The 27,640-nt window shown below is 44.8% G+C and overlaps 1 protein-coding gene across 1 annotated transcript in view; it reads right to left on the reverse strand.

Annotated features, from left to right (window-relative positions):
- Window positions 1–19,644, reverse strand: part of TMEM233 (transmembrane protein 233) — a 38,871-nt gene extending 19,227 nt beyond the window's left edge. Inside the window, exon 1 of the mRNA XM_008707685.2 lies at window positions 16,943–19,644. Coding sequence (XP_008705907.1) covers window positions 16,943–17,431 — 489 coding nt within the window. The 5' untranslated portion in view covers window positions 17,432–19,644. The remainder of the gene's footprint in view (window positions 1–16,942) is intronic.
- Between the last annotated feature and the right edge of the window lie 7,996 nt (window positions 19,645–27,640).

Consider the following 27,640-nt stretch of genomic DNA (forward strand, 5'->3'; position numbering starts at 1 on the left):
ACCATTTATGCCATCACGTAACTGAATCTTCACCATGCCCTCATGGAAGTTAAAAAATTGTATCTGCTGAGAAAACCGAGACTCAGAGAGAGGGAAGAAATAATGTGTGTGCTTTCAAAGGCAACTTTCTAAGGGGGCTATAAACTTCAGCAAATGATAATAAGTTAATTGACAAAGCTCTTACAATAACTACATCTTTATGTCCACAAGAACCTAAGAGCTAGAGTTAATACACGGTTGATAACCCAGCGTCACGTAGCTGACTTAATTCCAATTTAATAAAAACTTGGCCACTGATGTGAAAAATAGGGCAAATATGTCCCTAATCTGTGCTACTGGTCTCCCTGTGAAAAATTTGTTTATTTTTTTCTTTGTTCTTGTCTACCACCAAATGTCCTCAGAAATCCCACATTCGCCCTCGAACAAAATTAGCCCCCCCCCAAATAATAACAATGGAAGACATTGTCAGTTATTGTTGTTGTTTTTATAGTTTGGTTTCCTGGTCATTATGGATTAAATGAGTTAATACACGTAAAGTGCTTTGAGCCGTGCTTGGGAAATAGCGCCAGTAAGCATTAGCTATTACATCGACATTATTATTATTATGCCATATGCTGATTGACGAAGATGAAAACAAATGAGCTATTAAATGTACTTTGGTATGCTCCACATTCCCCTTGCCCAATTGCTCTTCCTTAGATAAAGATTATGTCTTACTGTTAAGAAAAAAAGACCTAAGTAGAAACCAAGAGTCCTCTTCCCCTTTGGTAGGGCGTAGAAGGCACATTTCTGTTACCTGGGACAGGTAAGCAGTGAAGCCTTAGTAGCCAGTGACAGCACAGTGGGAAGTAGCTTTTCTGGAAAGCTCTTGATGTCTGATAATGCCATAAGAGAAGAAAACATAAGTCACCTGTGTGGGGGGATGGGATGGGAGCCTCGAGTGGCCTTGGCTGGAAACCTGTCCTTGGCTCCCCATTGCCCTGGGAGAGAGAGACGCATGTTCTTAATCATGGCTTTCCAAGCCCTGTAGGATCTGACCTCTGCCTGCCTCTCCAGCCCCATTTGGAGCCTTGGTCCTTGCTCCCTATCTCCCTCTTTCCAATCCCCTCCCCATCTTTGTCCTGGTCATTTCCTCTGCTGGAAGCTCTCCTCCCTTGATGTCTCATGTGGCCAGTGCCTGCTCATTCTTCCGGTCTCGACTTTCATGTCTACTTCCTCAGGGCAGCCTTCTCAGGTCACCCTGTCTTCAGTAGGTCCCCTGACCTATGTGCTGACTCAGTCTTCATCTGTTTCCTTCATGGCCTCCTCTCAATGCCACTCAGTTATTTTACTCTGTTGCTGATTGACTCATTAAGTGTTGGACTCCACCACCTGGCCGTGAACTCCATGAGGGTGAGCGCCATGTCTCTTTTTACTCATCAGCCTTTTTCCAGTGCCCGATGGAGGGTCTGACACTTAGTATTCCTTTAGTTCCCTTATATGAGGTTAAATTGACAGAAAAGCAAGCCAGTAACACAAAGGATGCGAACAAACACTGAAATGAAGCAGTTGGCCAACTTAACTTTCTGACCAAGGCGACTGACCAGTCGTCTTCGTACTGGCAGAACAGAGGGTAAACTGAGTCATCTAATGTTTGTGTCAGAGTTCTGAAGGGTGGGCTTCTGCCTTAGAATGGCAGACACGGGTTTACTGTGTGAATGACCAGAGTAAGGAATTTTTGGTTTGAGGTCAAGCTCTCATGAAGGAATTTCAGCTGCTTTCACTTCATAAGCCAGAGTCACTGACAGTTTTTCACTTAAATGGAACCCCCCCAATACTTGTCTATGTGTATGTGAATTGTGCTATGCCTCATTTTACTACAGACAGTATTATACGATAGATAATTTGGATCTTTAATATGGTGGTAGCCAACCTCAAAGGAAAATAAGGGCTTGCAGGGATGGCTCTGAGTCTCAGTTTTCTTCATTTGTAAAATGGGGGTAATAATAATGTCTACAGCACAGACTGGCTGTGGGACTTAATTGAGATAGTGCATGTGAAGGGCCAAGCATTACCTCATTTAATCCTGAAAACAATGCAGAGAGATCTGCACTAACATTCCCAGTGTATAGGTGGGAAAACCAAGACTCAGAGAAATTAGGTGAAGGGGTGAGGCTGGGATTCGAACTTGAGTTGAGGGCAGAACCTGAATCATCAGTATCTGCCTTTCACTCTGTTCCCAGTTCTTGTTGGGGGCTGGAGAGAGAGGCTACAAGCAAAAAAAAAAAAAAGAAAAGAAAAGAAAAAAATGTTGTTTTATTGGAAACTCTGCAACACATAGATCCCCCACCAAGGGTCACAAAGCAAGTGAAAGAAGCAAGGGCCAGACAGCCTATTACAGAGGAGAAGATATGCTGATTACATATCAGATAAGGGACTTATACCCAGAATATATGAAGAACCCTTACAAATCAACAACAAAAAAAAACAACTCAATTAAAAACGGCAAAGGATCTGAATAGACATTTCACCAAACAAGATACACCACCAGCCAACAAGCACATGAGAAGATCCTCGATATCACTAATCATTAAGGAGCTGCAAATCTAGGGGCACCTGGGTGGCACAGCGGTTGGACGTCTGCCTTCGGCTCAGGGCGTGATCCCGGCGTTGTGGGATCGAGCCCCACATCAGGCTCCTCCGCTATGAGCCTGCTTCTTCCTCTCCCACTCCCCCTGCTTGTGTTCCCTCTCTCGCTGGCTGTCTCTATCTCTGTCGAATAAATAAATAAAATCTTTAAAAAAAAAAAAAGGAGCTGCAAATCTAAACCACAGATACTCACTGGGATGGCTAGAATAAAAAAGACAGACAAGGGGTGCCTGGGGGGCTCAGTTGGTTAAGTGTCCACCTCTGGGTTTCGGCTCAGGTTATGATCTCATGGTCCTGGGATGAGCCCTGTGTCAGGCTCTGCGCTCACTGGGGAGTCTGCTTGTCCCTCTCCCTCTGCCCCTCTCCCCACTTGCATGAGCACTGTCTTTCTCTCTCTCTAAAATAAATAAAATAAAAATATTTTTAGAAAAAGGCAAGCTTTATTGAGGAGGTGGGGGCATTGGAACTCTCCAGCATGAAACTGTAAAATAGCCCAACTGTTTGGAAACTGTTTGCAAACAGTCTGGCAGTTTCTAAAAAAGGTAACATAGAGTTACGGTATGATGCAGCAATTCCACTCCTAAGTATATACCCAAGAGAAGTGAAAACATACACACACAAGAACTCATCCATGAATGTTCATAGGGCATTACTGATGATAGCCGAAAAATGGAATCAACCCAAATGTCCATCAACCAGTCTTTTCATGCAGTGGAATAGTACTTCGCTTCAAAAAGAGATACCCACCTGTGCATGAGCATGGATGGACCTAGAAAACATTCTGCTTAGTGGAAGAAGCCAGACCTAAAAGATCATATAATGTATGATTCCGTTTATATGCAATGTTTAGAATAGGTAAATCCATAGATAGAGAAAGTCGATTAGCAGTTGCCGGGGTTGGGGGGAAAGAGGCATGGCAAATGATTGCTAATGCATATGGAATTTTTTTCTGGGGTGATGAAAATTTATTGGAATTGAGTACTAGTAACGATTGCACAACCTTGTGAGTATACTAAAAATCACTTGAGTTGTACACTTTTTTTTTTTTTTGAAGAAGCAAGACCTGGTGACAGAGCTTTTGCACCTTGAGGGCTCTAGTGCGCCAATGGTGGAGGCCAGAGAAGTTGGCGGTGTCAGGCAAGAGATGCTGTCAGGGCTTAGAAGCAGCCCCGGGTGGTATTTGATGGTTACCCCAGTGCCCACTGGAAGCAGCTTCCAGGCCCTGCTGGTATTAACAGTGCATGTGAGAGACACCTCTCAGAAACACAGAACGGAATTGTGTGGGAGTTGACGTAGCAGGGAGGGCCAAGAACCAGTGAAGCCCAGCCTGTTGTTTATCAATGTCAGCTGTATTTGCACTCACGGGTCATGAATGCCTCGGGGAAACTGGGACCCAGGGGAAAATGGATATTGCTTCTTCAGCGACCAAATTAGTTCTGAGTGATTGTTCTAGTTTGGAATGAAGGTTGAAATAAAAGTAAGCCAAGAATTTGGTCCCTATGTGTGGGAGTAGTTTGGCTTGAGGCCAGGGCAAAGTAATGACCTGTGAAGAGCTCTTGTGTGACACCCCGCCCCCCTGGATAACAGAAGCCCTACCTCTCTATTCTGTGGCCTATTCTGGGATTTCTTCCTGGGGGAGTTAGGTCCATTTTAAGTGGATGACATAGATATCATCACATACGTCCCTGGGATACACCACACTTATTCTACCCCGGGGCCTTTGCACTTCCTGGCTCTGCCCAGATCTTCCCATGGCTGGCCTGATTTCATCCTTCAGCCAACCACCCTTTCTAAAGTAGAATCTCTTCTCCACCACCTGCCCCCACTAGTCCTTCTCTGTCCTATTTCCCTGTTTATTTTCTTCACAGCACTTACCATTCTCTGAAATTATCTTGTTTATGTGCTAACCTGTGTATGGTCTGTCTTCTCCCACTAAGATGGGTTCCTAGAGAGCCGAGACCTTGACTGTCTCACTCAACAAGCAGGGGAGGACTGTGGTTGTCCTATGCAGGCAAGTCTGCCCAATTTGGGGCAGAGTGGATCCATTTGGCTGTGGATCTGAAACCACACTCTGCAAACAGATCATCTGTTTGTTTTAGTGTCTTACCTCTTAACCAGTTCAGAAATCTTGAGGGGAAGAAGAGAGGTTAATTCACTGACCCAACATGTAGGTCTCTTCTAGTTAGAGAACCAGCTAGCTCACAGATGCCCCAAATGTCAGCTGTATAAAGGGTCACCATAATATCTGGCACATAGTAAGTGTTCAAACATTGTTGAATGAGTGAGTGAATGTGAGAGAACCCCCCTCCTTACTTCCTACCCTTGAAAAGTGGCCAGTGGTTTCCCGAGTGCTGTGGCATCTTCTCCGAGGGGGACCAGGCATATTCTAGTGATGTTTCTTTGTGTTGGCTTAAAGCTCTCGTCCCTCATCTGAATTCCTTTTCCCAGCTTTTCTCTTTGGAGCTCAGAGCTAAGTGCTGCCCAACCAGCTTCTTACTATGGCGGCCGGGGCCAAGGACGCCGTAATTGGAAGAAAAGGCTGGTGACCCAGGCTTTCTCTGTCTTTGGCCATATGGATGCCTGCTTGCCACATGCCCTGCCTCTTCTGTTTTCCTTCTCGATGAAAATGGGTTTTGGACTTTGTCACAATCAAGCACTAATGTGGAAGGGACTTTTGGGGGGCTCATGGGATGTTGAAGTGTTAGAGACATTCTTGCCAGAGTCCATTTCTTTTTGTTGGTAGATCGCTAGGAGAGAGCGTGACTCAAGGGGAGATATTATGAGCCACATGTCCTTCAAAAGCATGAAGAACTTAACCTCAGGAAATTCAGATGCCCTCTAAGTGTTGACAGAACAAAAAAGTGGGCTTCGCTATGGGAAACAGTATGGTATTTAAAATTTTTGTTTGCTATTGTTTGATCTATTGAATTGCCAATACAGAAATCCTAATTTTAGAACATGTTCCCTTTTCTTTAAGGCACCTCTTCTCTTGGGGCGCCTGGGTGGCTCAGTCAGTTAAGCGTCTGCCTTCGGCTCAGGGTCCTGGGATCGAGTCCCTGCTTAGTGGGGAGTCTGCTTCTCCCTTTTCCTCTGCCCCCCACTCCCCTTCTCACTTCTTCAGTGGGAAGTGAAGTTACCTCTCTGTCTCTCTGTGTGTATTTCTCTTTGCCTCTCTTTTTCTGTCTCTCTCTGTCTCTGTTTGTCTCTCTCTCTGTCTCATGCATACACAGACTCACGTAACTATACAGACTTACATCAGTTCCTGAACACAGCCTCAGATACTTTGGTTCAGGTATAAGAACTCTTTCTATATAGATCAACATTGTCTTAGATCCCTAACTCCTTGATAGCAAGACTCCATCAAAATAGCTTGATGGACGTGGGCACTTTAGTAATAATGTCTGAGTTTTCAGATGACTTTGGGATTTCTCATTTAGATTTTGCTGGCTCCTAAGTTCCTGTGCCTAAAGGTGGTGCTGGGGATTCCGGGATGGGGCTTGCAGATCACAAGGCACATTTCCTTGCCATTACTTTTTATTCATTCATGCTTGTCTGTCTCCTTCTTGTGCTTCCGGGCTGTTTCTCTCCATTAATATCTTCAAGGACAAGTAGGAATTGTCCTTTTGCCTGTCTATCATCAAAACCAAAAAGCTAGAGAGGAATTCTGCCAGGCTTGATTGAGAGTATTATATGATGCTGCTTCTGTTGTTGGGGCAGATCTATTAAAAGGGAAAGCTTTCAGAACATCAAAGCTGTATTCCTATCAAAGGATGAGGCATGGCCACATAATCGTTCAAGAGCCTAGACTGTAAACTCCATGGGGGCAAGGACTATCATGTTTGATTTTGTCCACTAGGGTCACCTTTCTTTCTTTCCTTTTTAAAAAAATTCCAGTACAACTTACATACAGAGTTACATTAGTGTCGGGTGTACAATATAGTGATTCGACAATTCTATAGATTACTCTGTCACCTTTCCAAGACGTGCTTCCTCATGGATAAATGGGTGAAGACATATGGACAAATATGATGATGATAATGATGATGATGATGTTGATAATGGCAGTACTACACTGCCAAAATTATCCAGAACAAAGAACAAATGAAGAGATCAGAAGAGGGAGTTAAATAGGGAAAGTCTCCTTCAGTTTGGGGGAATAGAACATATACTATAAAAAGTAAAGGAAACAGGTGAATTTCTGAATTTTACCTATAGAAAAAGAGAATGAGAGAGGAAGAACATCAGTCAAAGTTTGGTTAGGGAGACCTATTAAAAATACTTCTGTTGGAAGAAAGCAGGGAGAGGTGGGTCTTTAAGGCAAGAATGTTAGGGATGGGGTACCCTGCTTTACCTCCATGTCAACAACGGCTCAATCCATTCACAGTGAGAACCACCATCATTAAGAATGGTATTAACCAAAGTGTGCTTTGTGGTGTATTAGCCTTAGATCAAAGGATCCTGGACAATGTGCTTAGTAAATGGTTTGTGTTAACACTGTTCGACTGAAGAACCACAAGGCACAGTGTTAAACCTCAAAGGAAAGGAAACGTTTACTTTTGCTTAACTTAGCATTTGATTTCTCAGTTTCATCACCCTCCTCCCCATCCCTTTTTCGGCAAAATTTTTTGACATTGGGCAGAACCAGTTGTCCGAGAAGCATGGTTTTGGGAAGTCTGCTTACTTCTTAAACTTGCAGTAACTAGAGGTTTTCAGGTACATTCAGGCTCACACTCTGAAGGCATCACATTTCTGTATGAGTGGAGTGCGTCTTCCCATGGACTAGCACATTGGGAAGAGAGACCAATTTCCAAACATGGACCCGTTGGGCTGCAGTGTGAGGATGTTGGTGAGCTAGAGACCAGCCAAGAAAGTTATCATCAGGAACCAAGCCTTGGCCAACCTCTCAACCACCCATGGCGTTCGCCTGGGTCTCCTGGATATTTTTCAAAAATGTTTTGGCAGAAATGCAGAACATAGCTGGGAAGGGAGGGGAATCCTCAGAGATAAAGGTAGGAACAAACTTAGGCCTCTGTAGCCATTCATTCATGCATGCATGCATTCATTCATTCATTCATTCAACGTATGTTCCTTATTGACTCTGTATTCAGCATTGTGCTAGGCTCTGGGGCCCACAGTGCCACCTCAGGGGTTTCACATACACAGATTGGTGCGAGGAAGTGAAGGTTCCCTGAGAGAAATCTGTTCAGAGTATAATGGGAACAACCCAGGGTGGGGGAGAGAGGGCAATCAAGAAAGGCCTCCTGGAGGAGCTGATTTTCCAGCTGAGTTTTGAAAGAGGAGTGATATTTGCATTTGACAAGATCCTCAAGTGGTTCAAGTTTGTGAAACATTATTCTGGGAGATGAGTACTCCTACCTGGTCTCCCCTTGATAATTATTTTCAGGTTTCCTCCAAAGTCATCATTAAAATTCATACATTATAAGTGAGAAATAATTTGCTTACTAATTAATGACAGACTGCACCTCACCCATTGCCCCGTTTTGCCGACTTATTTAATAGCTGCCGTTGTTATCTGGGCAGTGTTTGATGCCACTGTCAGTGTTTGGGAGACAGGCTCTGGCTGGACTTCTTTTTTCCCTTTTTTTTTTTTTAAAAAAAAAAAACAATTCATTTAATATAATGAATCCCCATGTTCCCATAGCCCAGATTTACTATCTATTAGCAGCCAATCTTGTTTTATCTACATTTCCCATATTATCTTATGACACAGCCATTATATCATTTAATCAGTAAATTGGTATTTGAAATGTATTTTTGGGGTGCCTGGATGGGTCAGTCGGTTAAGCATCTGCCTTTTGGCTCAGGTCATGATCCCGGGGTCCTGGGATCGAGTTCCATGTTGGGCTCCCTGCTCAGCAGGGAGCCTGCTTCTCTCTCTCCCTCTGCCTCTCCCCCTGCTTGTGCTCTCTCTCTCTCTCTGTCAAATAAATAAATAAAATATTTTTAAAAAATGTATTTTCTGGGGCACCTGGGGGGACTCAGCCAGTTAAGTGTCTGACCCTCAATTTGGCTCAGGTTATGATCGCAGGGTCATGTGATTGAGCCCCATGTTGGGGTCTGTCTCTACTGAGGCACTGAGCGTGGAGCCTGCTTAAGATTCTCTCTCCCTCTCCCTCTGCCCCTCCCCCCATGCTTGTGCACACGTGCATGCTTGCTCTCTCTCAAAAAATAAAAATTAAATAAAAGAAAATGTATTTTCTTTCAGAGAGGTAAACCAAGAAAGAGACTCTTAACTATAGAGAACACACTGATGGTGACCAGAAGGGAGGTGGGTGAGGGACGGAGGACTAGGTGATGGGGATGAAGGAGGGCGCTTGTTGTGATGAGCACCAGGTATTGTATGGAAGTGTTGAATCACTAGATTCCATACCTTATATGTTAATGAACTAGACTTTAAATAGGAACTTGAAAGAAAAAAAAAAGTATTTTCTTGTATAGGAACACACAGATTAACATCTTGAAATAGATGTAGTCTGTACCGAGGACTAAAAGGACTCCAACAGCAGTTTAAATTCTAGATTCCCAAGTAACAAACATCAGTGGCCACCCTCTGCCACGTGGTAGCCAACAAAGCAGTGGCTGCTTGGATGACACACATATCTAGAAAATCTGCGGGTATCTATAATAGAAATTTCCAACAGTGACACACTTCAGGTAAGGTCTTTATCATCTGGAACCATTTTAATACTCTTCAGAGCTTCATGTGCAGGAATTAGTAAGAGATAAATCACAAGAGTCCATAGCATTAATACCCCATTTCTCAGCTGACAATCATGTGGGAAGAGCTGGAGAGGGTTGACAGAAGTCACACTGAGAGACCCAGTGAGCTACAACATTTAGAGTTCTAACTTGTGAGCAGTGTGAAATCTCCTGGGTTAGCTGCCTGGATGTTACATCTGTTATGTCCAAGTTCTGCTTGGTCACAAAAAACCCACAAACAAACAAAACCCCCAAACTCCCCTCTAAACTTAATTGAAGTCCACTTGAGACATAGTTTTGATGGATGAGCAGTCCCCAGTAGAGCCTGGGTCAGATGGCAAGAACACTCAGTTTGGTTTGTCTTTCATCCTTTGGGTATTTACTTTCTTTTTGACCACAAACCTTGTCTTCTAGAGCAAGTGTGGTCAGGCACAGGGCAGGGCTGTAGCTGACTGTGCCAGCCTATGACCAGATAATGGATTTTGACAATAGCTTTCAGACCACCAATCCATTATCAGTGTATTCTCTGTGGGTTTATGAGACCCCTTGCCTTGTTTTGAGGAGGATTTCTCTTTGCTTCTTTGCTGTGTTGGACTTTTTTTTTTTTTTTGGCTGGGTCCTATGTCTTTCTCTTTCTTGATTTACTGCTTTGTTTTGAGGGAGCACATCCTTCCATAACTTTCTGAGAAAAGGTGTATGGCAGGTAGTTTTTTGTTGCTGTTGTTGTTTGGATCTTTTTTTGAGATCTTGAATGTCTGAAAATGTCTTTATTCTTTTCTCTCCCTTGACTGATTGCTTGGGTGGGTCTAAATTGAGGTTGGAAATCATTTTCCTTTTAGACTTCAAAATCACTGTTCTACTGTTTAGCTTTCAGCATTACTGATGAGAATTCCAAAACCACTATGAATGCATCCATGGCATGTTTTTTTCTTCTAATAAGTTTGTAGGATTGGAGAGAAATTTTACCCTTAAATATCTGAAATTTCACCATGATGTGCCTTGGTACATATATAATTTCATTCATTTTATTGGGTGTCAAGGTACTCTTGCAATCTGGAAACTCAAGCATTCAGTTCTAGACATGTTTCCTGTATTATTTATTTAATAATTTCCTCCCATCAATTTTCTTTGTTTGAATTTTTTTGAACTTTCTTTCTTTTTTTAAAAAAAGATTTTATTTATTCATTTGAGACAGAAAGATACAGAGAGAGGGAGAGCATGAGCAGGGGGAGAGGCAGAGGGCGAAGCAGACTCCCCCATTGAGCTGGGAGCCTGATGTGGGGCTCGATCCCAGGACCCCAGGATCATGACCTGAGCTGAAGGCAGATGCTTTACCATCTGAATCACCCAGGTGTCCTTTTTATGAACTTTCTGATTAGATGTTGGATTTCTGGGAACAATTCTCAAATTTTCTTATATATTTTTGATTATTTCCATCTTTTTGGGGAGGAAAATTTCCTTCCTCATTTTTTTATTCTGATAAAATATATGTATCATAAAATTTACTATTTTAACTATTTTTTAAGGGTGCCAGTTCGGTGACATTAAGTACATTCACGCTGTTGTGCAACCATCACCACTATCTGTCTCCAGAACTTCCCATCTTCCCAAACTGAGACTTTGTACCCATTAAACAGTAACTCCACATTCCCCTCTGTCTCCAGCCACTAACAACCTAACAACCATCATCTCCTTTCTGTCTCTATGAATGTGACTACTTTAGGTGCCTCGCGAAAGTGGAATCATACAGTATTTGTCCTTTTGTGGCTGGTTTCTTTCACTCGGCGTAAGTCTTCAAGGTTTATGTTGGAGCATGTGTCAGAATTTCCTTTTTTTGAAAGGCTGAATAATACTCCATTGTATGTGTATGCCATATTTTATTTATCCATTCTTCTTTTGATAGACGTTTGAGTTACTTCCATATTTTCTATCTTTTTGATTTTTGTATTAACTTCCTTGAGCTTCCCTCAGCTTTGACTTCTAATCCTTCCACTGTGTTTTTTTTTTAATCTACCCTCATTTTTAATTCCCAAGATCTCTGTTTTGCTTCTCTGTTTTATTTTTTCCCAACCTGTTCTTGTTTTGCAGACACCACATAGATTCTTATTTCTCTGAGGATGTTCATCATCTGTCCTTAACTTTTCTTCTGCTTTTGGCACTATTTATTTCCTTACGCTTCATTTCTTCTGTAAACCACAGGTCTCGTAATTCAGAAGAATTGCTCAAATGTCCAGTAACCTTTCGCTGCCTGTTCCTGTTTGAAAGTGAGACACTGAGAAACTTCTTGGAAGTTCTGTGGATGAGGATGGGGCTTATTAACAGATGGGCAACCGTGTACAATTGGGTGGGGCTTTCAACATTTCTCTGGAGAACATCTACATGTTTGTATCTGTAAGTTTTTTTCTTTTGGTATGGTCACGTTCTGGGAGAGAAATTCTCCAGTCTCCTGCCTGGATGCCAGGGTTGGGGTACAAGGTGGGGACAGGGGCTAGAGCCTTCCTTGTGCGATGATACCTGAACTTCACCCTCAGCTGTGCCTGGTGTCTAGAGCCATTCTGTTTAATCTCACCAGAGAGTAGATCTCCCATCTTCTGTCAGGTGCCTACTGCAGGGGCTGGCAGATGATCTCCGGTAGTATCGACTTCTTAAACAGACTTTCAAAGACTATTCCACTCTTCAGCCCTACTCTTTATTCCTACCTTCAAAGGTATTATCTTCAATCGGTACCTCCAATTTCCGAGCCTTTTTAGAGTTTCTCAGGGGAAGTGGACTTTATTCTTGTTGGCTCCTTCTTCTGCAGGATTTAGATTTCGGTATTATCTACTCTGTAAGGTCACTCAGTGCTCAACTAGCCATTTTCCATGTTCCAAGATTTTGTCACTTCTCTCCTCTCTTCACCTGTTCTAATTTGTCCTACTCTTTTAGATTCCCTTACTATCATTTTAAGTCGTTTCAGAAGGGAGTGGAAAAAACAAGCCTGTTCAGTATTCCATGCTGAGCCAAAAGTCTTCCTTGTCTATTTGTACGCATCCCCGTTTAGCATTCATATTTACTTTTAGGCTATAACATTTATTTATTTCAGTGACATATTTTCTTGTCATTGCTTTTGTTCCTACTGAATTTTCTGGTCCTAATAAAAAGGAAAACTGCCACTGGAAAAGGCAGTGGCTTGTATCCCTAAAATATACACATCATCATCATTTCCATCATCACTATCACCATCACCATCATCATCTCCATCACCGTCATCACCACCACCACCACCATCATCATCACTTACTGAGTTCTAGCTGTGTCCTAGGCAAGGGGATGAAAACATTGAACTTTTATCATTCAGTCTTCAAAGCAGTACTTGAGTGGGTACTATCATGACCCCCATTTTACAGGGTTGAAACCAAGGCTCAGAAAGATTGAGTCAGTGACATGAAATCACAGCCACAGCAAATGGCAGAAAAGGATTTGAACCTCAGCGGTTGGTGTCAGGACAGGTTCTGTGAGTGTAAAGGAGAAGTTGTTCTGATGAAAGAAGGCTTATAGATTACCCATTCCAAAGTCATTGGCTATTTCGTATCCACACTTAGAGTGACCAGATTGGTTCAGCTGTGCAAATGATTATATCACGACCTCATTAAGAAGGGAGGCTCAGTATGGACTCAACTCCAGTCTCTTGAGTCAGGTAGCAAATTCCAGCTACACAACCAGCAGACGGTGAACTCAACCTGAAATTGCCCATATACCTACAATTTGCCTAGAACTTTTCTCCTTCTACACCTAACAGCACAGAAACCTTGTTGATCTTATTTACCCCTTGATAGAGGTAAGGGAGTATATCAGTGTCTGGAATAGAGCCTGGCACATAATAGGTGCTCAGTAAATATTTGTTGAATGAACAAACATTCTTTCTCTGGAGTCAAAAGCCATATGGAAATTTCTGTGTCTCTGCCACTGGCAAAGTTCCCGTACGACAAGCCTTGTTGTACCGATTCTTGTCTGTAGGGCACTGACTGCATCACAACCCCCAGGACTTCCCTACCTCCCCATGGGGTGGTGGAAAGATCACAGACGCCCATGGCTTGAAGAATGTTCTTCTCAAATGTATATTTTTCAAAGTAGTTTTCTTATTCCCTGGGATCTCCTCCAAGTTGGTAATTTATAGACGTCTTCTCAGGCTTGATTTAATAAAAATCTGATTGTTTTGAGATAGCTGGTTCTTTTTACAGTTCTGGGAACTGGTTGTTTTGAGCCTTATCAATATTTTCCATGCAGTCACATTTATATCACTTTGCATTACCTTACAGTGTTTCTTGATTGCCGTGTTGCTGATGTTTGGGGCAGGTCAGTTCTTCACTGGGGGACAGACTCCAGCATTGCAGGACGTTGGTACTCTTCGCCTTTTCCAACAAATGCCAGTAGGGCCCCAAATCACGGCGACACCACAGATGCTCCCCAACGTTTTTTAATGCCTCCCCGGGGAATGGCACTACACCCAGCAACGGTGTGCCTGACTTTACCACAAATTATAGGTAAGTCAGACTTGAAAAGAGCCAGACCCCACAAGACACCATAGGCAAGGGGCGCCTGGGTGGCTCAGTCGTTAAGCGTCTGCTTCAGCTCAGGTCATGATCCCGGGGTCCTGGAATCCAGCCCTGCATCTCGCATCTCCCATCTCCATCTCTGGGCTCCCTGCTCAGCGGGAAGCCTCCTTCTCCCTCTCCCGCTCCCCCTGCTTGTGTTCCCTCTCTCGCTGTCTCTCTCTCTCTGTCAAATAAATAAATAAAATCTTAAAAAAAAAAAAAAAAGACACCGTAGGCAAGGCACACAACTGACACAGTTGGTCAGCCACCTTCCTCCTACACACCCTTCCTCTTCCTCTTTATTCTTTGGACTTTGGAATCTTGATCATGAAACTTGTCAAGCCCAGATCTGCACGGTTTCAGTGGGAAAACACCTTAGAGGGTTTGCGATGGGGAGGGTGTGGGAAGCTCTTCAGAATTGGGGTTTCACGTCTTTGATGTTCTGTTTGGTTTCGTATGTGACATGTGTTGTCCAGGCTCCAAATCTCTCCATCTGTGCAACGATTATTGCACATCCCTAGCACAGTGCTGGGAGCTGGACAGGCTTTCTCCTTTTCCATCCTTACAACAGTTTTGCTCAACTTAAAATGCTTTTCACATTCCCATTTTCTAGATGAAGAAACCAAGGCTTTAACTTTAAGGTGTGAAATTTGCCTCTAGTCAACTTATAAGTCCAGTGTCTGTGTTCTGGCGTAAGAGTGGTGTCTTGCTATAAAACTGTTGGAAAAGTCTTGAGGGAGGAAATGGGGAAGAGAGGGATCAGAAAAAGAGGTTTCCATTCAAAGCATATACCCGTCTTATCCCTCAAGACACACCAAGTGGCATCATTAGTATCCAGCCTGTCACCACCAGCTGGAGTGTTAGCTCATCTCAGATCAATGAAGGAAAAAGCCTTTGCAGGCAGTTTTATAATTGGCACTGGAAAAGGGGCGAACTGGCTGCTGATTCATTAATAAATCAGGATAGAGTGTGGGCACCAATTCCAGCCAGAGTGTCTGCTGCTGCCTGGAGAATTTGGCTGCAGCATCCTCCCCAGCTTCGCTGCAGAAAACCCAAGACCGGATATCTCTGGGGAGGAAGGAAGAGAGGAAACTGCCTGGCTGGTCCTAAGGAACCTGATACCATGGTTTTCCTGGCTCCAGTCTGGGGGCAAAGGCAGCAGGAGTGAAGCAGACATCATGATCCATTAGCACCGTTCATTCATTCACACATGCATTCATTTCGTGTATTTCTGGAGCATCTGCCACCAGCCAGATTCTCTCCTACGTGCTGAAGATACAGCAACAAACAACACCCACAAAGACTGCTGCCCTCATAGGACTTATACTCTAAGCCCTAAGCATAATAATATATAAAACAATTTATCAGATGGAGAGGAGTGCTCTGGGCAGAAAACAGCAAGGAAAGGGGAGTGGAGCTTGTAGGGATTTTGATTTTAAACTGTGATCAGGGAAGGCCTCAGGAAGTGACACTGGATTAAAGATCTAATAATATGCTGAACACTGTTCCAAGCGTTTTTACAATAATCTCATTAATACAACAACTTTAAGAAATGATGGCTACGATTATTCCCATTTTACAGACAAAAAGACTGAAGTTAAGAGAGATGCAGTGATTTCCAGAGATCATTCAACGAGTCTGTGGTCTTAGCTAGGGTTTGAACCCAGGCAGTCGGAACGGAAGCGGCGGCACGCTTGAATGTTGGTGCGGAGAGCGGACAACGGGGTTTGGGGAAGAGCGGGTTGCGTGTGCAAATGAATTCTTTGTGTGTACCCACGGAGCGAATAAGGTGCCACCCGTGGGCAAGTGTGGGCGGACTTGAATGGGGGAAGGGGGCGGTGACTCTGGATCTTCCATGAGCTGAATCGGACTCTTTCGGTCTGTGAGATCGCTGTAAGGGTTGTCCCGGGACAGTGCCGGTCGGAACCTTAACCCGCCGCCACCCCTGGGCCAGCTGCTCCAGTCAATAAGGCGAGGGCCTTGCGGGCGCTCACCGAGCTCCTGGTGGGGTTCTCCTGGGAGTTCCTACCCAGGCTGAAGGGGGCCACGGAGCGGAGCTCCCGGAGGGCAGACTGGGACACGCAAAGGACGCTCCGTGTCGCCGTGTTGTGCTTTACCGGGAGCGCCCCGGGCACGGGACTGAGCGGTGGAGGAGAGCCTGGGAGCCCTTGGGGGACGCCAAGAGAGGCGGAGATAGGGTCCGCGCGCACGCAGCATATGAGGGAAGAACTCTGACGTGCTGGGGCAGAAAGAGTAAAAGAGAGGCCAGGGTGCACGTTGCAGGTGAGAGGGACATAAGGGGCGCTCAAGAAAAGCCTGGAGAGCAGCGGGAGCGCTGGAAAGAGGGGGGACAAAGGGGTGCCGGAGAGTGCCAAGGAGAGGGAGCTGGTGCTGTTGCCCCAAGAGGGGGTGCCTAAGAAAGCATGGGACCAGGGTTAAGGAGAGGGCGTTGGAAATCGCTTGGGGACCCCTAGAAAGTGGCCGGGGCGGTGCCCTGGGCTCAGCAAAGACCGTATGCTAGGAATGCCACGGGCTGGAGAGGGGGAGCCCCGCGTGGGGCACGGAGGGGGCGGTAGAACCCGTGCACTCAGAACGGGGCGTGCTTTTGCCCTGCAAGGGTGGCGCACTTTGAGGTCCTAGAAAAGCAGGTTGAGAAGAACGGGACCGGTGCCTACAAATGTCAGAGGAGGAAGGCCGCGAAAGAAGCCGCAGAGTCCACGGAGAAACTCCCCGGGTTGGACAGAGTGCATCATGGGCGCTGGAAGGAGGTGGAAAGCCAGCCTGGGAGAGGCTGGATCAGGGCTCTGAGCGCCGCAGGCAGCGCAGAGGAGGAGCTGGTGGTTGAGGGCAGAGTGCTGCCTGAGAAAAGTGAGGCGGCGGCGCAAAGGACCGAAAACCCAGGGTGCGCGGGGGCAGTGCGTAAGGGTAAGGGAGCTGTGGAGAGCACGCTGGGTCCCGAGCGGTGGCAACGCCTCCCAGGTCTTCCCCCCCCTGGTTGCTCCAGGTCCCCATTCACTCACCATGATGGAGAAGACGAAAGCCACGATGTTGATGGGGTACGCGGGGCAAAAACATGAGACGATGGCGAGCCACAAGTAGTTCTTGGGCATGGGCACGTCCTCCTCGGTCTTGTCATCCTCGGTGTTGGCCTCCGGACTGCTGTCCAAAGCCGTCTTGAAGTCCGAGCTGGGGTCGTACTGAGACATGGGCGAGGCCGGCTGCGCAGGGTGGGCGGAGGAGCGCAGGGTCGGCGCGGTTTGGGACTGAGGCCGCCCGCTCGTGGTGAGGCTCTGAAAAGCCAGCGGCGCGGGGCTCAAGGGAGGCGTGACCTCACCTCTCCTGCCTCCTCCGTTTCCACCCTCCCGGCCTGAGGGACCTGGGCCAAGAGCCTCCGCACAAACGGGAGGGAGGGAACAAGAGAGTGAGGGGAGGCGGCGGGGAGAAGAGGGAGCCAGCCGGCCTGAGAAACAGGGGAAAGGCACTCCTTGAAGGACACACCCAGAGACCATCAGACTGGCGCACAGACTGACTCTAAGTCCGAAATAAAAGGAGGCTCAGGGCAGGAGAGATCCAGGGTCCTCTACTTTGCAAACCAGTCAGCCTGCTGTCTAAAGATGACCAGCTCATCTTTTCAAGCCGCTGAATTTCAGTACATTAGGTGTAAAGAGGGCCCCCCAGCTCTATGCAGGTGGCCACAGACTGACTACTTCCTCTGGACTAACAGTGTACTTTTTTCCCTTCTCAGACTTTGAACACTGAGCCCCAGTAATTTCTCTTCCCAGACAGGTGGGCAGGGAGCAGGGTGCTACACTTTGGGCCCAACCCTTCCGGCACTGCACAGGGGTCCTCTGGAGACCGCACCTGAGTATCGACAGCTGGTGGGCACGGGCCAGTAGGGGCCAGTCTGGGTGTGGTCCGCTTTTTCCCAAGTGTACAAACAACGAGCCCTCTCCTCTCCACCTTTCCACCTACAGGGCCCCTGGAGGGAGAAGCAGGTAGATCTGGCTAGTGTAGACAACCCAGGTGGATAATTGCGATGGGAAGAAGAGAGAGGGGTCTACTTGGCAGCCAGCACGAGGAGAGCAATTGCGTCACTATCTAAGCAATTTATGAGAGGGGGTATGGTCCAGAACGGAGGCTCCAAACCCAGGCAGAGATGGGCAGTTGTCACATTTGAGTTGAATGACCCCAGGAAAGTCCCTTCACCTCACTGAGCTCCAATTCCTTCATCTGAAAAAAAGTGGATAATAGGAATCCCTTCCTCATAGGGACGTTGTGAACGTTATAAAATTGCAGGTCAAACCAGGTGAATCTAAGTGCTCTGTACATGTTAGTTTTTATTAGGAAGCGATTTCCCCCAAAACATAGTCATTATGCAGTATCTCAGACCCAATATCCCTTGGTGCAAATATGTCACCCAAAATCCAGATATTCTGAGCTGGCGGGGCTGCAGAGAAATACAAGTCATTTTATTATGCATAGTTTCAGAAATAGTTGCTCACATCATCATACAACAGAAGTATTAATCATCTGCTGGACTTTCTCAGCACATGAACTGATTATCTGGGATGCTCTCACTTCTCAGGGGCCATACTGATTCTCTTACCTGCCTCCCTCCCTGGACTCCCTCAGACTCTCTGAGAAGGGGACCATCTTGCTCATCTTTGTATCAGCACCGGGCACAGTGCTTGGAACAAAGTCTGTGCTTAGTATGTGAACACATAAAGATGAGATAGTGCCTTCTCCCCATTTTCGTTGGTTAATCAAGTGGGAATAAATCAAAGAATAGATCTACTGAGTTCTCAACCAAGCCTTTGCCTTGGCTGGTCCCTCTGCCTAGGATGCTGTTCCCCTGGACTGCCACATGGCTGTTCCTTCTTATTTCTCAGCTATCAACTCAAAGTCACTTCCTCAGAGAGAGATCTTCTCTTTAGATTTATTTAGTGTAGGTCCCCATAGTAATTACATTTCGGCAGCTTTTTTTTTTTAATGACCTGTATCATTATTGTAATTTATTTGCTTATGTGTTCGCCATGGGTTCTTTCTCTACACCTTAAGCTTTGTAACCTGTTCAGAGCTGTATCTCTAGCACTTAGAATTTTTCTGGCACATAATAGGAATGCAAGAAATATTTGTTGGATGAATGAATCAGAATTACCTGTGCATACTGCAAAAACGATTTTCAGATCTTCCAAGACCTACATGAATTAGAATTTCCCAGGGTGATATCCCAGAAATCTGTATTTTCAATGCCTGAGAAATTTGTATTTTTAGAACATTCCCCAGTGATTTTGACACAACTGGACATTTTCTCGAATCTCACTACTATCCCGAGTTCTTAGGACAAAGTCCTGGATCCTTAGTTTGGAGAGCCCCTCTGGCACTTCGAACTCAGTATGCCAAAAGTAAAACATTTTCCCCCAAGAACCTGCTTCTCAAGGCTTGGTCCTTAACTAAGTCCTGTCCACACTTTCAACCTTCTGTCCTATCAATTCTCTCCTCTCACTAGTCTTTGGTTACAAAGGTGTTTTCCCCTCTATTCTCAAATGCACTTAGCCTTTTCCCACCTCAAGTTCTTGTGTGTGCCCTTCCTTCTTCCTGGAACACTTCCCCTCTTCTCCAGCTGGTGGGTCCTTCTCATCTTTCAGGACCCATCATCTCATGTGTTACCTCCTGAGAGGTCCTTCCCTGACCATCTAAAGTATGATCCTCTTTTTTTTTTTTTTTTTAAGATTTTATTTATTTGTCAGAGAGAGAGAATGGCAGGCAGAGGAAGAAGCAGACTCCATGCTGAGCAGGGAGCTTGACATGGGACTCCATCCCAAGACCCTGGGATCATGACCTGAGCCAAAGGCAGACTCTTTTTTTTTTTTTTTGGATTTTATTTTTTTTTAATGATTTTTTTATTATATTATGTTAGTCACCATACAGTACATCCCCGGTTTCCGACATAAGGCTCGATGATTCATTAGTTGTGTGTAACACCCAGTGCACCATGCAATACATGCCCTCCTTACTACCCATCACCAGTCTATCCCATTCCCCCATACCCTCCCCTCTGAGGCCCTCAGTTTGTTTCTCATAGTCCATAGTCTCTCATGTTTCATTCCCCCTTCTGATTACCCCCCCTTTCAAAGGCAGACTCTTAACTGACTGAGCCACCCGGGTGTCCTAAAGTATGGTCCTCTTATTCTCCATCCCATTACCTTCTTTATTTCCTTCCTCATGGTTATCACAACCAGAAACTGTCTTTGTGTATTTGTTTACTGTTTGTTGTCTGTCTTCCCCACTAGAAGGTAAATTCACAGAAGCAGAGATTTCTCCCCCCTCTGGTTCACTGCAGTGTCTTCTGCGCCTAGAGCAGTTTCTGGCCCTTGGTAGGTGCTCTGTAGATAATCATTGGATTAATAAACTTGTGTATTCAGTCATCTAAGTTGGAAACTGTTCTCTCTCCTTCAGCCCTACATCAGCGATTCATCAAACCCTACTGATTACATGGCATATAAGACTCTCCACTCTGTCTTCTCTTTTCCTTCCCCAAGGCTAGTGTTATGATTGCGGCTCTTATCACCAGTGCAGAGGCTCAGTGGGTGCTGCCTGAGCCGTGTTTGTGGTCTGGGGCTGGTGAATTTCGTTGGCGCGGCTAAGCCCAAGGTTTGGGTACCAAATGGAATTTTGCTGATTCAAGGTCATGAATTGTACTGCTCATGCCAACCCGCTTGTACCATCCAGGGAAATACAAAAAAAAGGGGTGTTGACTCAGCATGGCCCATCTCCTCTGCCAGGAAAACAACCTTTCAACACAGGTCCAAAACTCCAGAATCACCAAAATTTACTGAGTACCTACTGTCCGCATTCCCTAGATGCATGATCTCATTTAGTTCCTACAGCACGTTGGGGCGTCTGGGTGGCTCAGTCGGTTAAGAGTCTGCCTTGGGCTCAGGTCATGATCCCAGGGTCCCAGGATTCAGCCCTGGGTCCTCAGTGGGGAGTTTGCTTTTCCCTCTCCCTCTCCTCCTCCCCCTGCTTGTGTTCTCACTCATGCGTGCTCTCTCTCAAATAAATAAAATCGCTAAAACGAAAAAAATTCCTACGGCACTATTTGGGAGGTAGATAGAGAGGTTTCCTTTTTGCAAATGAGGGAACCTATGACCAGATAGGTAAAGGGACTTGTGTAAAGTCTCACAGCCAAGTGGAGGTGCCAGGATTTGAACCAGGTCTAAGATCCTTGTTCAGCTAACAGGTCCAGGCCAGAGAGTTAAATGGACATCTCTGAAGTTTGCTGATGTTATGATATCCGCCCAGAGAAGGTGGATTAATAGCTGTTGACTTGTCTGTGAAACATAGCCGTGAAATTGCAATCACTTGAAATATTTACAATTAAATTGAAAAGAAAGTGCCCACACCAGAAAGTGTAATGTATATGGTGCTAATACTTGAGGGATGCATTAGACCACTCAGGGTTCCAGCTCTAATTTCCTGAGCGTCACTAATTCTCTCTTGAGAGGTCAGTTTATTGCTCTTGAATGAAGCCTGCTGGCTGATTGCTTAATAGTGTGGCGATACCTTCCCTCTTTTCAAATGAGAGGGAACAGCCCAACTAGGAGAGGGGAGAAGGACTTACTGGGGCTTTCTGGATCCTAATATAACAACTTACATTTTTTTTTGGCATTTGAAAAAAGTTTATTTCCAAATGTCAATATAATGTATATTCATTCTGCAGAAGTTGGAAAATGAATAAAAGCATAAATAAGAGGAGAGCTCACCTGTATCCCACCATCCAGTGGTAACCACCACAAAAATAAGAGAATATTTCCTTCTTGTTCCCTTTCTACATATGTATATTTTTCTCCAATAAAGTGGGATTATAGACAGTTTTGTGTTTTTCTCACTCAGTGTTCTATCACCATTAACCTTCCTTGCAGATATTTTTATGGTCTGCATAGTTTTCCATTGATTCGATGGATTATTATTCATGTAACCGTTCCTTGGTCATTAGGTGTTTAGGTTATTTTTGGTGGGTTTTCATGGTTAAACAAAACATGAAAAATGCTGTGACTTTGTACCCAATTATCAGCATTTGTGATCATTTCTTTGTGACTCGTGATCTTACAGGGGAGATGTCTGTCTTCGAAAAGGGCAGAAAAAAACTTCAGATTGGCTGGTTGAGAAATTATATCATATCTACCAAGTGTAAAATTAAAATGTAGGCCAAGGGGAACAATCATAGATTCAATGGCCTACAGAAATGAAGTGATTCAAACGAGATGAAATGAGATGGATTCAAAGAACAGCTTCTCAATGCCAAATGGATCCCCAGATCTATGATATTTAATGGGGTGATTCTGAATCTATGCTTTTTGATCTTAGCTATGTCTAGGATTCCGAAATAGAAGGAGGGAGGTAGGAATGGGGAGAGGGAGAGATGGAGGGAGGGAGAGAGAAAGAGAGAGAGAGGATTGAGAGGGGAGAGGGAGAGAGACAGAGGAGTGGGGAGAAGAGAGGGAGAGGAGAAGGAGGGGGAAGAGAGAGAGAGGAAGGAAAGGGAGAGAGAGAGAAGAGGGGGAGAGAGAGAGGAAAGGGGGAGGGAGGAGAGAGAGAGGAGGGGGTAGAGTGGGAGAAAGGGAGAGAGAGGAGAGGAGGGGGAGGAAGGGAGAGAGAAGAGAGAGAGGGGGAGAGAGAAGAGGGAGAGGGGGAGAGAGAAGAGGGAGAGGGGGAGAGAGGTTCTGCTGATCTGTGAAAATACAAGAGTAAGGTTCCCGATCTTTAGGAATGGTAAAAAGTTGAATGCATCTGTTGCCAAATTTTGCATTAGTCTCAAGTACCAGCCTTTGGCAGTCGTAAAGTAGCTGCTGTGGTCTCAGGGGTTTGCTACAGAAGAACACTGTCTTTTTGGCTAATATTATTAGAAAACCATTTACTTTCCAGTTTCCAACAATTTTGATATTCTCACAAGGATCACAAGTGGTGGTGGTGGTGGGGGAGCAAAACTGGAGAGAGGGAGTATGAGGGCGAAACAGATTCTGTACTGTTAATTGTTTCAAACCATGCCTTTTAATGAAACCATTTCCAGATAGAGGGGCACAAAACACAAACTCTCTCAAGCTTAAAACGCAATCCTTTCCCCCATTCACCTGTCCTCCGTTGTACCAGAGAACAGTATCTATCCTATCATTTTTCTTGCCGGTTGAATGGTATACACACACACACACACACACACACACACACACACACATACACACACACACCATTATTACATATGTAATTGAGAATATATTCTCATTATATATTACATCATTATATATTATATATATAATAGATACTATATAGTAATGATGATGCTGTTATTTGGACTATACCGTGCAACTCCTGGATGAACCAAATAATTAGCAAATATTATAACAGTGATCCTAGAAATCAGAAAGAAGTCACCCACACCCCAGGATCCTAGCCATTGATGTTTCCCACGCAACCTCCCAGTCCTTGTGTATATTCATTTCCACACACTTGCAGTGAAAGTGTATGCACCATTTTGTATCTCGATTTTTTTTTGAAACCGAATGCCCCGTACTAAACCCTTCCTACACTGTGATCCTCTGCTGAATGGTCTTTGATGACTTTCATAATTTTATGATAATTTAGTTGCTTTTTTCTCTTGTTGGATAATTTTGGAGCTCTGCTATCTTTTGTGTTAAGAATAAGGAAGAAGGGAATTTATTTTAGAGATGATCCCAAACCCGTCCTTCCTCCTCTCACTGCCCTACCCAGGAAAGTAGGATGAAACGGAGATTCAAAGCAGCTGACTGTGCTGGAGGTGGGGGAGAGGTCTCCTAAAGCAGAATCATTTCCAAAGAATGTGGACTGCAAACCACTTAGGGTCTGCAAGCCTGGACATTGATGTGTGGAATTGCAACCTGGAGGCATGGTCGTGGAGGTACTGGGTGATTGATGAACAGGCCTGGTCTGGAGAGGGAGTTAGGAAGACTGAGAAACAGGATAGACAAGAGTTGCAGTTACAGGTGGGCTGGAGGGGAGAGCTGGGTTTCCTACGTTTGGAGGGTATCATTTGGTGCCCCAGAGTTAAGGAGACCAGATGTTTTGGTCTTGTCAACCTGTGTCATGCTGTATTAGTTAATGTCTTCCCATTCCTTCAAAAATATTTGAGAAGCTACCAGGTGTCAGGCACTATTTTGGGTTCTGGGGATAGGGTGGCAAGCAAGAAAGCCATGATCCCTACTCTTATGGACAAACAAGTAAGATGCTTATGATTTGTGGTGAAAAAAACAAACAAACCAGGGTAATGCGATAGTGACTTGGGGGGTGGGGCACTTAGATAGGGTGACTGGAGAAGGTATGCTAGCTAAAACGTGTTGAACCTGAGAGCCACTCTCCACCTTTCTTCACCCCATCTTCTGACCCAGCAGACTATCTTGAATGTTCTACATCCAGGCCCAACATGGTCTGGCCCACTGCCTGTTTTTGTAAATAAAGTTTTATTGGAACACAGCCACACTCATTTGTGTATTGTCTATGGCTTTTCTCATGTTACGATGTCAGAGTTGAGTCATTGTGACAGAGATTGTATGGTCCAGAAAGCTGAAAATATTTACGGTCCGGTCCTTTACAGAAAATGTTTGCCAAACCCTTTTCTGTTTTAATAGGCTTCTTTTCCTTCGGGTTTCAAATAGGTTTAACCAACAGGGAATCCTGGCAGGAGAACAGAAGGAGGGAGGAGGGTGATGTCAGTCTATTTTCCTCCCTGGTTCTCTCCTTGTTGAGTTTCCTTGGGCTGGTAAATCACTGGATTGAAGGTCACAACTCCTCCAAGGCAGTCTCTCCGAGGAGCTCTCATTTTGGGCTCGAGAGAGCCCCTTACCCTCTTTCCTTGAGGCCTAGGAGTGATAGTGGGCCCTCTGCTGCTCTTGGGGTACTGTTCTATCCCTTGTAGCTCCCAGAATTCGGTATGTAGTCCTAAAGTTCTAATGGGAATGTGCCAGTTGAGTCCTGCTGGACCCATGACTGACTTAGAAGGTCTCCTTGGGGGGGGGGTGACATTTGAGTGGAGATCTGAGGGCTAAAGAGAAGCCAGGCATTTGAAGAGCTGAGAAAAGAACATTCCAGGCAATGGGAATGGCGTGTGGAAAGGCTCTGAGGTGGAAAAGAACCCAGGACACTTAAGAAATAGAAAGAAGGCCAGTGAGGGTAGGAGATGAGGTAGGAGAGGTGAGCAGGGCCAGACCATGCAGGACCTTTCCACCACTGGTAAGGAGTCTGGGTTTTATTCTAAGAACAATGGGGACCACTGAAGTGTTTTATTTTTATTTTATTTTATTTTATTTTATTTTATTTTATTTATTTTATTTTATTTTATTTTATTTTATTTTTAAAAGATGTTATTTATTTATTTGACAGAGAGAGACAGCCAACGAGAGAGGGAACACAAGCAGGGGGAGTGGGAGAGGAAGACGCAGGCTCCCAGCAGAGGAGCCTGATGTGGGGCTCAATCCCAGAATGCTGGGATCACGCCCTGAGCCAAAGGCAGACACTTAACGACTGAGCCACCCAGGCACCCCCACTGAAGCATTTTAAACCAGATTTTGATGTAAGCCCATTAATGTTCTTTCGTGCTAATCAGTTGAATTCGTGAGTTGCCAGATGCAGAGAGTGACTAAAATTGACCTTGAGAAATTTATTGAAAGGAAGATTTATTTCAGGAGCTCCAAGAAGAGTTAGGCAATGTGGCTTTGGGGCAGACAGGACCCAGGGCAGATCTGAGGACTGTAGGAGTTACTGTCTTCTCATCTGACTCCCAACCCATCAGTGTCTGTGGATCAAATTCCAAACTCTTGTGAGAGAGAATCTGGCTTAACTCAGGCCTAGTGTCCCTTGGGCTCCAGGTAATTGATGGCCAGTGTGGCGAAATGAAGAAGTCATCTATTCCTTGATTCATTCACAAATATCATGCCAAATGTATGCCTTGTACCGTCCTAGGTGCTGGGGTTGCATATAATGATGAGCTAAACAGACCTGTCCGTGGAACCTTTATTTCAAGGGAAGAGAGCCCCTCCTTCTAGATAAAAAAAGGTAAACAGTCTATTTCAAAATGCTCCTTGTGGGTGGGGCTTTTATCTGGTCATAGTTCTATGACCAGAGAATGAACAGAGCCTGGCACAAAAGATTTAATAAATATTAATGGATTGACAGATAATAGCAAGGGACTTACTTAGGTAGGAAGGTCAAGGAAGGCCTCACTAAGAAGTTGGCATGTAAGTTGAGATGAGTAGCCTGAGGAGAAGCCATGTGAGGAGTAGGGTATAAGCCCACTAAGTAGAAGGAATAGCACTAGCAGAGGCCTTGAAATGAGAAAGTGCTTATTTTTTTTTAAAGATTTTATTTATTTATTTGACAGACAGCAGCAAGAGAGGGAACACAAGCAGGGGGAGTGGGAGAGGAAGAAGCAGGCTCCCAGCGGAGAAGCCTGATGTGGGGCTCGATCCCAGAACGCTGGGGTCACGCCCTGAGCCGAAGGCAGACGCTTAACGACTGCGCCACCCAGGGGCCCCGAGAAAGTACTTAGACACACACACACACACACACACACACCTTAAAGAAAGGGGGAATTGATGTGAACTGGACATACCCCCTCCAAAGGGATATGATTCAACAAACATGTCAGGGAATGGCTGTGGCATCTCTTCTTCAGGGCTTCAAGTGGACTAACTGTAAAGTACTTGAGTTGCTTTGTGAATGACCATATCTCAGCAACTCTAAAAATGGTGCCATTCATGACTGATTTTAAATGCTTCAGAGTTTGAAGAGGGCAGAACTTTCTTTCTTACCACATTCATTCTTGTGGTTTCTGAAATACTTTGAAGCAAAACTTAGGGTCACATGAGTTCTAGGAACGCTTTTGGGCTGGGTCTCTGCTACATTGTAACCTCAGTGGAGAGCATGCTTTTTCATTGTTTCTGGCTGATTTTGCTCTTGGGATCTCTGAAGCCTCTCTTCCCTTCCCTCTTGGCTTTTACCTCTGAACTCCTTGATCATATTCCACTGGTTGGAGTGATGATGAACACTTTCCCTAAAGCACCAGCTCCCCCCCCCCGCCCCCGGAGGTTGTGCACCTGTTAGTCTGCTCTTCTAAAGAGCAAGGCCCAAATGACTTTATCTCTTTTTGTCATTATTTGTACATTCTCAAGGTTTATAACATTTACATTTTGTTCTTTATTATATAGAAAAATTAATTCTTTTGGGCTTTGTCCAAAGGTTAAACTGAAACCATCAACTGACAGTTTCAAAGTGTTACATAAATATCATTTACTGAAGCATGAATTTGTGTAATTGGACTTACCGGACTTAGATGTCATTACAGTTGTATCCTTTAAAGGAGATATAGTTAGTAAAACCTGGGAGGAGGGATGGTGGAAAGGGAAAAGAATACAACATATTGTAACCATATCACCGTTGTTATTTTATTATTTGCCATCGGATTTCATCTAGATTCTGTGTCAATATATTAGATGATTTATCTATTGGTTTTTGGAGCTTTCTGACTTCCTGTTATAATTTGGGTCATTGGTTTTCATGCCCACTGTACAGCTGTGATTCGTGGGATTTGTTTTTATTCAACTCCTGCCTTAATTGTTATACTTTTATAAAAAGTCTTGATATTTGATAGGACAAATCCAACTATCTTGCTTCCCTTCTTCAAAATTCTC

Source organism: Ursus maritimus, unplaced genomic scaffold (genome assembly GCF_017311325.1).
Source record: "Ursus maritimus isolate PB19 unplaced genomic scaffold, ASM1731132v1 scaffold_33, whole genome shotgun sequence".
NCBI lineage: Eukaryota > Metazoa > Chordata > Mammalia > Carnivora > Ursidae > Ursus > Ursus maritimus.